Genomic DNA, 15,004 nt, shown 5'->3' on the forward strand with positions numbered 1-15,004 from the left:
AGAAATTCGTTTTGGAGACATGTGATTCCAGATTCAGTCTCACTTTGTGGGACATTGGTCAAGTGTTTTCCAATAGAGCCCTGGGATGATCACTACCTTGTGAGATTTACTACAGATATAAAAGATCAGGTTGCTAAGTTCGCTGCTGTAAGATGTATGAGCACTACATGAATGATAAGTAATTCTCTAATATGCAGTGTTGGGCTAAAATCAGTATATGGTCAACTGTTTAGAAGATGGACACACTAGTAGTATTCAAAACATGGGCAAGACATGCACAAAACTGCACCTCAGTGGATGCTTTTAGACTTGTAAAATTATTTAATTAAATTACAATAAAGTACTTCTTTCAAGGATGCATTTTGCTTGTGTTACATAGTCTGGGATGTTAACCTCATCTTAACTACGGTATTACTTATAGTAGACCATGTAATTTACCAAAATATACCAGTAGCCACAAAACACAATGCGATATAATCACCAACATGAACATGTTTTATTAGGTGACATGTTATATCATATCGATCCTGTCTATCTATATTTAAGTTTTCAATACAATGTGATTGAAAGTTAGTTTGATTACAAGGTATTTTGCTGTTGTTCACTTGGCTGGTGTCAATTTTTGAAGCAAAATTAGAGTATCATAAAAATATCTGTCTGAATTATTGAATTGCGCTGACATTTACCACTGGTTCAGGTAATAATAGACACAAAATTATTTATTTGAGGAATTCTTAAGAAAAGATTTTCCATTACTGTATTTATTGTTAACTTCATTTGTTATTGCTTTCGTTATCTTCGACAAGTTTGGATCAAAATAATCCTTAGTTATATTTGGTAGTTATGGTTTGTTCTGCTTCTTCTGTATATGACTGCATAAGCCACAACTTGACAAATTCATTAGTTTGCACACATATGTTTATGAGAAATATATATACATATACGTGTGTATGTGTATTATATATATGTGTATATATATAACAATAACACAAACATATACCTACTTACATATATATATACATACATATACATATACATACATACACATACATACATAAATGCAGAAGGAAGAAAAGAATGACCCTTTTGCTAGATATATTTTCAGAGAAGTTCTTGGTGGTGATGTTTATAGGAAGGAAGAGTAGAAATAAACCTATAATCTAGATGTATTTCTCAACCTACTATTAGCCACAGGCCACAACTGTAGTTGGAACAAGACTAAAAAGAAAGTGAAATTACGATGAAATAGTACTTTACATAGAGACATCAATATGAAAGAACATGTCTGGAAAGGATGGAAGAAATGAGGGTACAGGGAATAATATCAGACAGATAAAGTATGTGTAGCAAGAAAAAAGTAAGAGGCTTGGAAATTTTCTATGAAGTGAGTATCAGTGGAGTAAGATGTTTTGGATACAAAGTAGCATGTCAATATGAATCAAGATGTTCTCGACGAAAAGTATTTCAGGAAACGAAATATTACTATGAGAGGTTGCAGAATGTAAAGAATGTTTGGGAGGAAAAAAGACTGCCAAAAGAATGACTAACTTTTGAAACTGATAGATATATAGACAAAATTCGGATTACAAATACGAAGCTCCTCTATGCTGATGACCTTGCTCTTATTGCTGAATCACTACCAGAACTAGAGAAGCAATTTCAAGTGTGGAAGCAAGGTCTGAAATTAAAGAGCCTTAGATTTAATTTAGCAAAGACCAAAGTCCAAGTAAGCAAGAAAAGTCAACTCACTGATCCCTACAAGGAAATTGCCCTGGTCAAGATGTAGAAATGGTGTCAGGAGAAACTCCATACGGTGTACCCAGTGCAAGCTATGGACACATAAGTGATGCAGTGGTATCACAGGAAGATTAACAGGGAAAGCAGTCATTGTGTGTGGCAGATGTGTAAGTATATTAAACACTAGGAATGTACAGAAAGTACAATCACTCAAATGTCTGGGGTATCCTTAGAAGTAGAAGATAGTTTCTATTACTTAGGTGGCTAAGTTAGCAGTGGAGAAGGTAGTTCTGAAAGCATAATTGCTAAAATAAGAATGAGCTGGGCAAAGTTCAGAGAGCAGCTACCTTTGTTAGTAACAAAAGGCCTCTCCTTCAGAGTGAAAGGAAGCTTGTATGATGTTGTATATGAACTGCTATGCTACATGGCAGTGAGACATGAGTTGTGACTGCAGAGAACATGTGAAGGCTTGAAAGAAATGAACTCAATATGCTCCACTGGACAAGTAATATCAGTGTGCACGTAAGACAGAGCGTAAGTGATTTGGGAGAAAAATTGGATATACGAAGCATCAGATGTAATGTGCAATAGAGAAAACTGAGTTGATATGGTCATGTGGTGCATATGGCTGAGGACAACTGCATCAAGAAGTACTGATCTCTAATTGTCATAGAAATGTGTGGAAAGGATCGACCCAGAAAGACATGGGATGAAGTGGTGAGAAAGGACCTTCAAACTTTGGGCCTCACAGAGGAGATGACAAAAGACAGAGACTTCTGGTGGCTTGCTGTGCTTGAGGAGACATGTCAAGCTAAGTAAAATTGTGGCTGTCCACACATACAGACATGTCCTCTACATTCCTCTCTCAGCAGAGCGGTCCTAGTTTTGTGGGGTTGTGGGGGCTGGTATCATGTAGAAGTGCCCATGCTGGTGCTACATAAAAGTGGTCATAATGGTGCCATGTAAAAGTACCTGTGCCAGTGCTACATAAAAAACACCCAATATACTGTGAAGTAGTTGGCATTAGAAAGGGCATCCAGCTGTAGAAAACATGCCAACGTAGACATGAAGAATATATATATATATATATATATATATATATATATATATATATGAGAGGGTGCTGAAAAGTTCCTGGCTTTGGGTAAAAAAGAAAATACTAGAGAATTAGTTAATTATGATTTTATTCAATATATTTCTTAGATTCACACACTTATTGCAGCAATCCTTCAGTTTTTCTAAGTCCTGTAAAAGCCTGTGTGAAACCATCCAACCTATATCAGTATGGAAAATGAAGTTAAATGATGATCATGATGATGATTGATGATGATGATCATGATGATACGTACATATAAATATATGTGTGCATGTGTGTGTGTATTTAGATAATGGCACTTACCAGACTAGTATTCAGGATTTTGAAATCATCATATAACAACACATTAATGTATATACATATACATTAATGAATTAAATAGGAACTAGTTAAGATGTAGTGTAAGTAATATTATTTAGTATATTTTGTAAACCATACAATTTAAAAGATAAAATGTGACATCTACCTTGAAGGGATTCAATTCACAAATTATATTTATATGTGTGTATGTATGTGTGTGTGTGTGTGTGTGTGTGTGTGTGTGTGTGTGTATAAATATATATCGTTATGTGTGTAATATATGTATGTGTGTTTATATGTAATTTATGTATGTATATATGTATATAATATGCATATACAAACACATATATTTGTAAATATATACGTTGAGAGAGAGAGAGAGGGGGGGGGGACAGAAGCCAGTCAATGATTTTACTCTATCTTTCTCCTGAGTTTTTCAACACACACACAGAGTATGTTTATATGCTCCTTCAGATGATATAGTGGCTGTGGAATATGATTACTGTTATATTTGTATGTAGAGTTGTAAGCTTAGTTTTCATTGTTTAAATCTGGTCAGTCAGTTGAGCGTGTTGCAGTTTGCAGGCCCACTTTGCCAGTGTTAATGTGGTTTAGAGAGGTGAAATAGGGTTGTCACCTTAAGGGCAATTATTCTGCAAAAGCTGACTGAAACTAGCTGAAGCTGATAAGTTTTATGCATTGCAATGTTTGGGCATTAGGAATTTTTCAAGCAGAATATTTACCACTGAGAGCAATTGGGTAACACTTTTGATCACCTGTTAAGAGATGTCTCAGATTACCTCAGGAAATAGTGCTTTTCAGTTTGATAAGTTCTACAGTTCTGTGCCTCTTTGAATGTATGGATTGACTCTGTGAATGAAGTCCCATTGTGTTGGAGGGCATGTTCTGCAGCAAACTCAGCAACTCTGGTATAAACTTAGTTTACATGGTCATGATATATAACTGTTACTTGATTAATCTAATATTAAGGTGTTATTCATCTTTTTTAGGAGAGTTTCAGGTCTACTACTGTTAGTATTGTATATGGAAATTAATTTCATAGTTAATGCTTGTGATATATTATTTCCAATTTTACATGTCTGATCTGTTTTTATCCATTTTTCTATTTGTTTTATCCATTTTTGTTTTATCCATTTTTATCCATATTTCTATTTGTTTTATCCATTTTTCTATTTGTAAAATATCAAAAATCATTTGAGTATTTAAAACCTCATTATTCTTTATTTTTAATGAGAATGCAAAAACCATAGTGAATACAAAAGGTCAATGATAATAATCAGATGATAGAAACGTTGGCTGTTACATGCAAAAATGGTAAAGACATTGATTATAATAGGCAATGAGGATATATATGACATGACAGATAGGTTCCAATGAAGCAATGTTCACAATGAGAAAGCATAGTCCAAATGGAATGCTAATTGCTTGACGAAACTTGTGTCATACACAGTTCTCAAAGTAGTTTTCTCCAGACATTTCAAATCTGAAGTCAGTTTCAGTTAATGCTTTGACTCAAACTGAAACACTGAATGTCTATTGGGGTAACCACAACAACATGCTAGGTAAAGATCCTATTCATTAATGCAAATGTGCTTAACTATCTCTTTATGTGAGGTACATCAGTCATCTACACCAGTTCATCAAACATCAATGTAGAAACAGTAACTATTATATTAATAAAATAGTTATTGTGCTTAAAACCAGAAAATCACTTGATCTAGTTATAACAAACTAGAAGAAATCTAGTTATAACAAATTAGAAGTAATTTAGAAGTGTAACAGAACACACTAAAATCAATCTAGTTATAAGAAACAAGAAGCAATCTTATAATAAACTAGTAGCAAACTAATTATAATAAAGTAGAGGCAATTTTGTTAAAATAAACTAGAAAATTGTCTAAAGCAAACTAAGAGCAACCTTGTTTTAAGGATACCAGTTCTGCTTTTGCTTAAGCCATGCTAGCATGGAAAACAATTATTAACAGATATTAAAATTAAATGAGTGAAGTGTGGGTGTGCTATAAAATGAAGAAACTATTTCTGGTAAACCAGCATGGCTGAAAATAGAAACAGTGTTGTCTGAATGGAGGTAAGATTACTGGAATATCAGATCAAATTTAAAATTACTTGCCACTAATTTCAATATCATTAGACCATCATCATCCATGATATTGTGAAGACAACTATTTTGTGCACTATCTTTAATGTGGTTGGTAAAGAAGAAATTTGTATAAGTTTATAGATTTGAAAAAGTAATGGCTCAAAATCTTTGTCAATTACTGTTTTAGATATAGCTTTAATCTGTAATAAATTGAAATATTAACAGCAAGAAAGTTAGGAGATAGCAAATTTGTCTCTTACCTTTTACTGTTAGATTTGCTTTTGACATTTTCATGTCCATGTCCAGTATTACCATACAGGTATAAACACCTGCATCTTGAAAAGTAACAGATTGTATTGTTATGTTTGTTTTTAGTTCATTTGTTTTGTATTTTTCAGTGTTTGTCAAATTAAGTATTACATCATTGTGTTTCCACTTAATTTCAAACTTCTTTAGTTCTAATGAATTTGGCATACATACAAAGTTTGTGTCTTCTCCGACATTTGCCACTTTGCTCTCTGGTTTGTTCTCAATATTCAAGTATGCTGCAAGAAAGAAAGAAAAAAGTGTTGTTAAAATATTTTAAAATTTAGAGGGTTTAATTAAGGGAAGAACAAAATAAAGACATTTAAATGACATAATTTGAGTGGTCTAAGAGTGTATAAGGACAATGATCATGAAGATAGAAATATTAGTAACAACTGAGTATTTCTTCAGCTTAAACATATTTAAAAACTATGTCTTTGAGATGATTTATGCTAGTATCATGGAGAATACACCTGTAAACATTTTGAGACCTTCTTTAAATGTCCTTAGACATTATGGGAGAAAACCTGAACTTTTCTCTGCAAGAATAGTATGCAAAAATCATGAGTGAAGTAAGTCAAACTGCTCGAATAAAAGGTCGTAGATTAGTGCATATTATAAATTAAACTGAATTTTGAATATGCAAAAATTTATGGAAACAATTTTTTGATCAGAAAAAATTCTTCATGCGAAAACTGAAAATGTTTCCGTGTGAAGAATTTATTAATTCAAATGCTATATGAATGAATAAATTATGTGATGTTTTCTATGATTTTTGTTGAACATGATATATGGATCAGTTGCTGCACAAGTATATATGGTACAGTTTTATAACTAAAAATGTCATGTCATGAAAATTATATAAATTTTATATAATAAAATTAAGGTTACACTGGAGGCTAGGTTTTGTGATTTTATATTCAAATGCAAGAACTGCACTGTATCTCTGGGGAAGGCAATAAGCTCTGCATGTGCTATTGCTGGAAAAATGTTGTACTGTGTCGAATAAAGTTATCTTGTAACCAATGATTTTATACAATGTTAGCAATGTTACAATGTCTTCATTCATATTTCCTTAGCAGCTGTGACAGGTTTTTATAGGCTGGTGTTTCGTTATATTGAGTAAATGTGATGTAAATATCCCTTTGGATTAGAAACTAGTCTATTTCAAGTACCATTTCCAGATGATCTCATGTGTATTCCAACAACTAGGAGAACTGTGGAATGTAGAAGAAAATCTTTTATCTAAATACATAACAAACTGAACTGGTAGTCTGATGCCATATCCTTTTAGACAGTCCTTTAGATATAAAAGTATTATGTATTTATGATAGGTCTGGAAAATTCTGACAAAGGTTCTAAAAATTACTGAGTTAGTAAGAACCAAATGCATTACAGTTTCTTCCCATTTTGTTTTTGGTTCAAATTCTACTTGAATTTATATTTAATCGATCCAGATTCCAGATTTGATGAAATAAGAATCAGTGGTATACCTCAACACATAAATTTACATAATTTTGAATTATTATACTGAAACAAGATCTCAAAATTTTTAAGGAAGGGAAGAAACAAATGTTTAGCTGATCATGTATTTCTGACTGCTTTATTGATTGAAACAGAAGTGAAATTACAAGAGCTAAAAAACAAAACTTGACAGTGAATTGAGTTTGCTAGGATCTACAATTAAAATAAACCTGATTGGTCTCAGAAAGTTGGCAAACCAATAAGCACACCTACTCTCACCAGACTAAGCCAATAAACAAAAAGAGCATTTCTCAACATTACATTATGAAAATATATTAAAAATTAGAGATAATTTTTGTGTTGTATTTTCTAGTATTTTGCATGGTATATTCAGCTTCTGGTGAGTTGAGTTAATGGTGTGACTTTAATTTCTTGAAAACATTTCACTTTGCTTGTGAAAAGTATGAATTACAAATTCTGTTTTCTCCTCTAAAATATGGGACTTTTTTTTATCTTTCAAAAGGAAATCAATTTTACAAATTCTTGTGAAGCAATGAAAATGGTCTTGTTCTAGTAAGAAATTCTTACAAAACACTATTAAAATGTAAATTACTATACTAAATGCATGGTGGTAGAAAACTAGTTCCTGTATAAACATAATTTTAGTAATGCCATCAAACTAGTTTTATATGAGCAAAATAAAAAGATACTGAAAATAAAGATATATAAGAAAATGTCATTCTTTAAACACTGAAATAGACTGGGAGAATGATAAATGTGTGTGTGTGTTTTACATAGTCATAAAATTTATAGAAATAAAATCTGACTAGGTGATGCTGTTGTCTTTCTCAAGAGCAATAGCAATGCAAGTAATGTGAATAGCTAAAAGGAAGAACGAAAACAAGGCATACACTTATTTTGCAATAAGTTTACTCTCTTCTCTAATACTTTCTGTGTTATAGATAAATATAAAGTAGAGACACTCTGTCTAAGTAAGAGGCTGGGAGTCAGTTCAATCTACCATTGAAAGCACATTGCATCTTTGGGTTTACATAAATTATTTTATTCAATCTTCCATGTTGAAAATAGGAAATGCTATCTCGGCTTAGGAAAATCTTAAGGATTTAGACCAAAAGAAAAAAAAAAGAAAAAAGTAGTATATGAGGTTGCAGGGAAAACATACACTCTGACAGTCCATGCAAATATATGAATTTGTAGAATAATCTAATTCATGTTGAAATGAAACTATAGATTTAAATTATCTTAAAGAAAATTATTCAATATATAAACTTAGTAAGTTAAACAGCAATTTCTTACTGAGAAAAACAATTTCTTTAAAAATTTAGGGCCAAAAATAAACTAGATAAAAGCCAACATGTTCAAGTTCAATTAAAGCCCAAATGAAATACACAAGAGGACTTTCTAAATGGAAATTATTCTGCTGAAATTTATTCCTTATTATGGTAGTTAATTATTTTAATTTCTGTTCTTGCCATTAAACTTCATAAATATATACGTAATGAAGTTTACATACATACATGCATGCATGTATGCATGCATACATGCATACATGTATCCATCCATCCATCCATCCATCCATCCATCCATACATACATACACATATATACACATACATGCATGCATGCTTGCATAAGTTAGTTGCAGTATATATCTATTGCTAAACATATCTGTGTGACAGTACTAACAATGCAATGTGTATCTGTTTGTGCCTTATCTTTCTGAATATGTTTTTCCATTTATGCCTTTATGTTGTATATATTCATTTGATTATGCAGTATTTTATATATTTATTCTTAGTCTGTGTATTGTGCTTCTTATGCATGCTTGCACATGCACACATGCATACACAAACACATACATACTCATTTGCATTTATGTTGTTTGTATATGCTTGCACAAATTATGTATATGATCGAGGAATGGAAATGTTTCGACATAGTTTGTAGCATTTATGTTTTATATTTGTGTATGTGTGTGTATGTGAGCATGTGTGCATGTGTATGTGTTTTGTCTTCATTTATTCCCAAGTGTTCATTGTCTGTGCAGTAATGAAGTTTAGGCTGACAAGCAACATCACACAGAGTACATGACTTGACTGATAAAGTAGCCAGTGTATTTTGTGAACATTCATGTATGCACAACATTGCTAGCTGGTGTAAATAATCTGGCAGGAGACCAGAAAATCCAGGTAAAATTGGAACTAAATTCAGCATGAGCTGAGTTATTGGATGGAAGAGTGAGAGTTTTGTTGAACCACACAGCAAATGAAGAGAAGATAGTTTAGTAGTTAAAGAACAATGAGAGCATGGCAGAAAAGCAGGAATTCTAGGAAGACAGATGGATAATGAATGAGAAACTAAGAAGGGACATACAAATAAAAACAAAGAAAAGGGAAAATGTGAATGCAGTAAATGTTGTGGGGAGGGTAAGATAAATGTATGTGAAGGAGGAGATATTTTGCATTTCTTGCCAAAGAAAGTAAAATAAATATACATATAAATAAAAAATAAAAATAACAAATAAAAATCAGTAGCAACAACAATAGAAACAACAAAAAAATTAGTAAAACAGAAATGATGATGATGATGAAGATGATAATAATAATAATAATAATAATGATGATGATGATAATAATAATATCCAAATACAAATGTGATTTTAACATGCTGGCTGTGTTTCTATAATATTTTTCTGTTCGTTCACACTTGTTTTACAACAGCTTGTACAGTTACTTCTGATATACAGAGTTATATATTGTGGTTATATATTGCGATTGCACTGTGTTTCTCTGCTTCTCTATTTTCATCTCACCACAGCTCATACATCTACTTGTGATATATAAAATATGATAATGGAAAATTTCTTGCCATCCATTGCTGTATGTGTCAATAAATCTTTAACTTTCTTTTATAACTCTATGAAATGGCTAACCAATATTCTGCACATATGTGTATGTCTTTCATATGTGAGAATGTGTTGGGAAGTCAGATGGGAGGGGGTGCAGATGTGATGTAAGTACAGCAAAGTTATGTTTAAATATGTTTTAGAAATTAAACTGGCTATGGGAAATATATTATCAATTTATCACCCAGCAATATATCTTCCCTGCAGCCATATGGTAAGTTTTAAAATAAATGATATTTTTTGGTGTGCTTACTTTATTATATGATTCTTTTTATTATTTTCCACTTTTAAAAGCTAGAAAATATTATTATTGTTTTTCTTTTAAAAATAAATTCTTTAATAAATAAAAGAACAAGTTTAGTACTTTCTGGAAATTTATCAATATTAACATTTCATATCTGAATTTCTGTGTTGTTTTTAAAATATTTAAGTTTTTCCTGGAGATTTGCTTTCATCAATATCAATGTGGGAAATAATATTATCTCAGTTGTATTGCATTGGATCTGTTGTTGATTTTAGTTAATTAAATTGATTTAGAGAATAGAGGTGAATGAAATGAGTATGTTCAAGAGAGTGCAGAATGTTAACCTATGAATAAAATTTATCACAAGTAGATTATCAATGATACAGTGTGATCATACATTGATCAATGACTTTGTACAAGTCATTGATGAATTTAGATAGGAGAGGTAACTACACAAGGATATATATTCATTTCGTTTTTACATCAATTTTCCATGCTAGTATGGGTTAGAAGAGTATATTATTTAGGTATTCTTTTACAGCTGCACACTCCTCTTCCTGTTGCTAACCCTCACATGTTTTTCCGGTAAGGAAGGATCGAAATGTGTATGTAGGTGTGTGTGTATGTGTGCATGTGCACGTATGTGCATGTGTGTGTGAGTGTGCTAGTGCATATGTATATATGTATACTTGTGCATATGCATGTATGTATATCTATCTCATTTTCTTATCTTATCTTATTTTATCTTATACCCATAGTCTGGAAATTTTTTGTCACACATCTGTGACCTCGTCAGTGACTTTTCTATCCACGTGTATCCTCCTGTTCTGTTTTACCCATGGACTAAATTGAAAGCGCTGTTATTTGAATAAGAGTAGGATGTTCGGAGAGCTATTACCTCTGTTGGCAACAAAAGGCCTCTCTCTCAGGCAGATTGTTTGATGTTTGTGTATGAATGGTTATGCTCCATGCTAGTGAGATTCAGGCCCTGAATGCAAAGGACGCACAAAAACTCCTCCACTCCTGCAGCCCAACACTGCTCTGCCATCATTCTCTCCTGTCCTCACCCCAGCCAGCTTTAACACTGCTGCCCTGTCACTCCTTATATACTTGTGTTTCACCACTCACTGCATTTCCACTCCATTTGCACTCTTGTGAACACCCTGTTCATGCACCTTTTCCAGTCCTCTACCACTCCATTAACATTTACCTCCTTGTACTTTGAGGGTCCAACCTGGCACATTACCATCTCTCTCCTGCTCTGTCTGTCTGACTGTCTCTGGTTGGGGTAACCATGTATAGCCTCTACAGTCAGACATTTTTTCTGTCTCTGTATCATAGTTAAACCTCTCATCACTTGGCATAAATCCACCACACTTAATATCATTCCCTGTCTCAGTTGACGGATCTTTGTCTTGCAAAAATTATTTGGTGACCTTGCCCATGCTGATACTATATAAAAAGCACCCAGGACACTCTGTAAAGTGGTTGGCATTAGGAAAGGATCCAACTGTGGAAACCATGCCAAAGCAGACAGTGGAGCTTGATGCAGTCCTTGAGTTTGCCAGCTCCTGTCAAACCATTCCAACCCATGCTGGTATGGAAGATAGTTATTAAATATATGAAATGATAAAGATGATGATAATGATATATATATATATATATATATATATATATATATATATATATGCAATTATGTATACATGCTAGTAAATAATGTATAGCATAGAAAATGATGTAGCAAATTAATAGAAATTGCTTGTAGTTGAAGTAGACATAGAAAAATTGTTATTAAATAGGTTAGTTCTGAGAAAATCTAGTTTCTATGATGAAATGACATGGATCGAAGCCACTTCCAAAATTGTAATATTGCAGAGCTATCCAATGCATGTTTAAATGATGATATAGTGATAATTATGGTCACACTTTGGACAGAGACCATGCTGATAGCTTATATGGTATATCTGTTTCATAAATGAAAAGTGGACAATAAAGCTAACAAATTCATTGAGAGAAAGATGAAGTAAGGTTTGTTGGATGTGCAATATGAAATTGAATGACAGAACTGAGTGCAAATAAGATAATGAAGTGAACATATCACAGAGGTGGTTGGCATGTGCAACAGAGATAAATAACCTCATTGATATAGAGATGTAAGGTGATGTGTTTAGATGGAGAATCTTGAACACTTGTAGTAAATGATGGGTTTGTCAGAGGTGAAACTAAGGAATAAGTTAAGCATTGATAGTTAGATCAGTCCTGTGAAAGTTGGGCCTCATAGAAGAATTAATGAAATATTGGAACAAAGGGAAGATATTATTAGTGAGACTGAGCTGAAAATGATTATCAGTTCCATGATGATGGGTTTGTGCAAACACTTTGAAGTAGAGCAGAGCACATGATTGTTAAGAATATTATCCATCTTACAAATCAATTAAAAGATAATGTAAAAAGAAAAAAATAACATTTAAAATATGAAATATGAATTGATTTGTTTTTGTGTGTCAAGCATATGAAGGATTTCGTGTATGCCACCAGCATTTTAGTTACATACTATCAGTTTCTGAATTATACCAAGTTTCAACCTACCATATGCATCTGATGTTTCCTGTAAAGAGTGAAGGGGCTCTCCAACATATGATAATCTTAATCCTGGATCTACCTCTGTACACAGACAGACAGACACACACACACACACACACACACACAATATGTAGAAGAGTAGATCCAGGATATATCTATATTATATAAATATATGTGTTTGTCTGTGGTTGTTAGGTGGCTTTGTTTGTCCTCCACCACAGTTTGACAGTTGGTCTTGGTTTGTTTACATCCCCCATTATTTAGCATTTTGGCAAAAAAGACACCGATAGAATAAGTGTCAGGCATAACAAAATTAGTAATGGGGTATTCAGCTGAACCCTTCAAGGATGTGCCCCAGCAAGGCTACAGAATGATTACTTAAAGAAATAAAAGATAAAATATATATATATATATCATCTTTGTTTAACATATGCCTGCCATACTGGCATGAGTGGGATATATATATATATATATATATATATATATATATATATATATATATATATATATATATAGAGAGAGAGAGAGAGAGAGAGATGTATGCATATATGTGTATGTGAGTATATATATATGTATGTGTGTGTGTGTGTGTGCACCACATGGTTCTAGTTTCAGTCCCACTGCACCTTGAGGAAGTGTCTTCTACTATAGCTCTATAGTCCTGGGCTGACCAAAGCCTTGTGAGTGGACTCAATAGAAAGAAACTGAAAGAATCCCTTTATATATATATATATATACAAATATATAGGAATACATCTGTTTGTGTTTGTCACCCACCACTGCTTGACAACTTGAGTTGGTTTGTTTACATTCCTGTAACAGCGTTTTGGCAAAGAGAGACCAATATCATTATCATCATCATTATCATAATCTAATATCCGTTTTCCTGTCTGTCTGTCTGCTGTCTGTCTGTTTGTCTATCTATCTATCTATCTATCTATACATACATACATACATACATACATATGTGAATGTGTATCTGTCTGCCTGTCTGTCTACCTATCAGCTTGCTTTGTATGTATGTATATATGTATGTATGTATTTGTAATAGAATGAACAGATTTGTCTATGTTATATTTTATATCTTTTATTTTATAGAAAATATCCCTATTTGTCCTCTGGCACAGTGTGAACGCTCTTCCATAATAGAAAGGTGGGAAATGGGTGGGTGTTGTAAAGAGTTTGTTTTATTGCCTAAAGGTCAGCAGAAATACTGATTTCTGGATATAAGTATATTGATTTTAGCATAATGATATTGATACATAGATTTAGCGTTATCGATTCAGTTTGATATGGATATATTGATTTCTGATATATATATATATATATATATATGTGCATGTATGTATACATACATATGCCAATATTGATATATTCATATTGAACTGCTAGTTGAGATTACATGTATACATTATATACATAGCATACATGCACATATACATGCATATGGCAATAGACCTACCCCAGGTACACATATATATTTAGACACACATATTTTTATACATAAACACCTACATACTCTTCCCTATACACCTACCTATACACACCATACATACTCTTACCTATATCTATTGGTGTGTGTGTGTATATATATATATATATATATATACACACTAACTCATATATAATTATTTAATTATGTTATGTATTGATTAGAAGATACTGAATGGAGAGATCGAAATAGCTCTAATCTGTTGATAGAGATTAACTGGTATAGTGAGCTCTATTGATATAAGTATAATGCTATCTGGGTGATGATATATTGATCTTCTCTAATCAATATGGTTATATTAAACCAAATGAATGATCTATTGTTAAAGATACGCTTACATACAAGTGTATATTTGCTTTGTATGTATTATGTATGTGTGTATGTTTATATATATATATATATATATATATATATATATATATATATATATATATATAAACATATATATATATATATATATATATATATATATATGTATGTATATATATGTATATACATACACATACATATATGCATATATTCATAAATACATACACACATATATATATTTTTTATGTGTGGAGAGAGAGAGAGAGAGAGAGAGAGAGAGAGAGAGAGAGTGAGAGAGTTTGTCTATGTGTTGATAGATATTTACATCAACATCATTTTATGTTTGCTTTCAGTTCTGGTAGGCACTGCACAGACCCTCACAGAGTTAGCATTTATCATGAATTAATGTTTACTTGGATGTTTTGG

At 32.2% G+C, this 15,004-nt stretch overlaps 1 protein-coding gene across 1 annotated transcript in view; it reads right to left on the reverse strand.

Moving 5' to 3' along the window:
• The window catches only part of LOC106878977 (neuroglian), a 552,234-nt gene that overhangs the window by 205,195 nt on the left and 332,035 nt on the right, over positions 1-15,004 (reverse strand). The window contains exon 3 of the mRNA XM_089354891.1: positions 5,516-5,800. Within this exon, the coding sequence (XP_089211017.1) occupies positions 5,516-5,800 (285 nt within the window). The remainder of the gene's footprint in view (positions 1-5,515; positions 5,801-15,004) is intronic.

This window comes from Octopus bimaculoides, chromosome 1 (genome assembly GCF_046866305.1).
Source record: "Octopus bimaculoides isolate indiv1 chromosome 1, ASM4686630v1, whole genome shotgun sequence".
NCBI lineage: Eukaryota > Metazoa > Mollusca > Cephalopoda > Octopoda > Octopodidae > Octopus > Octopus bimaculoides.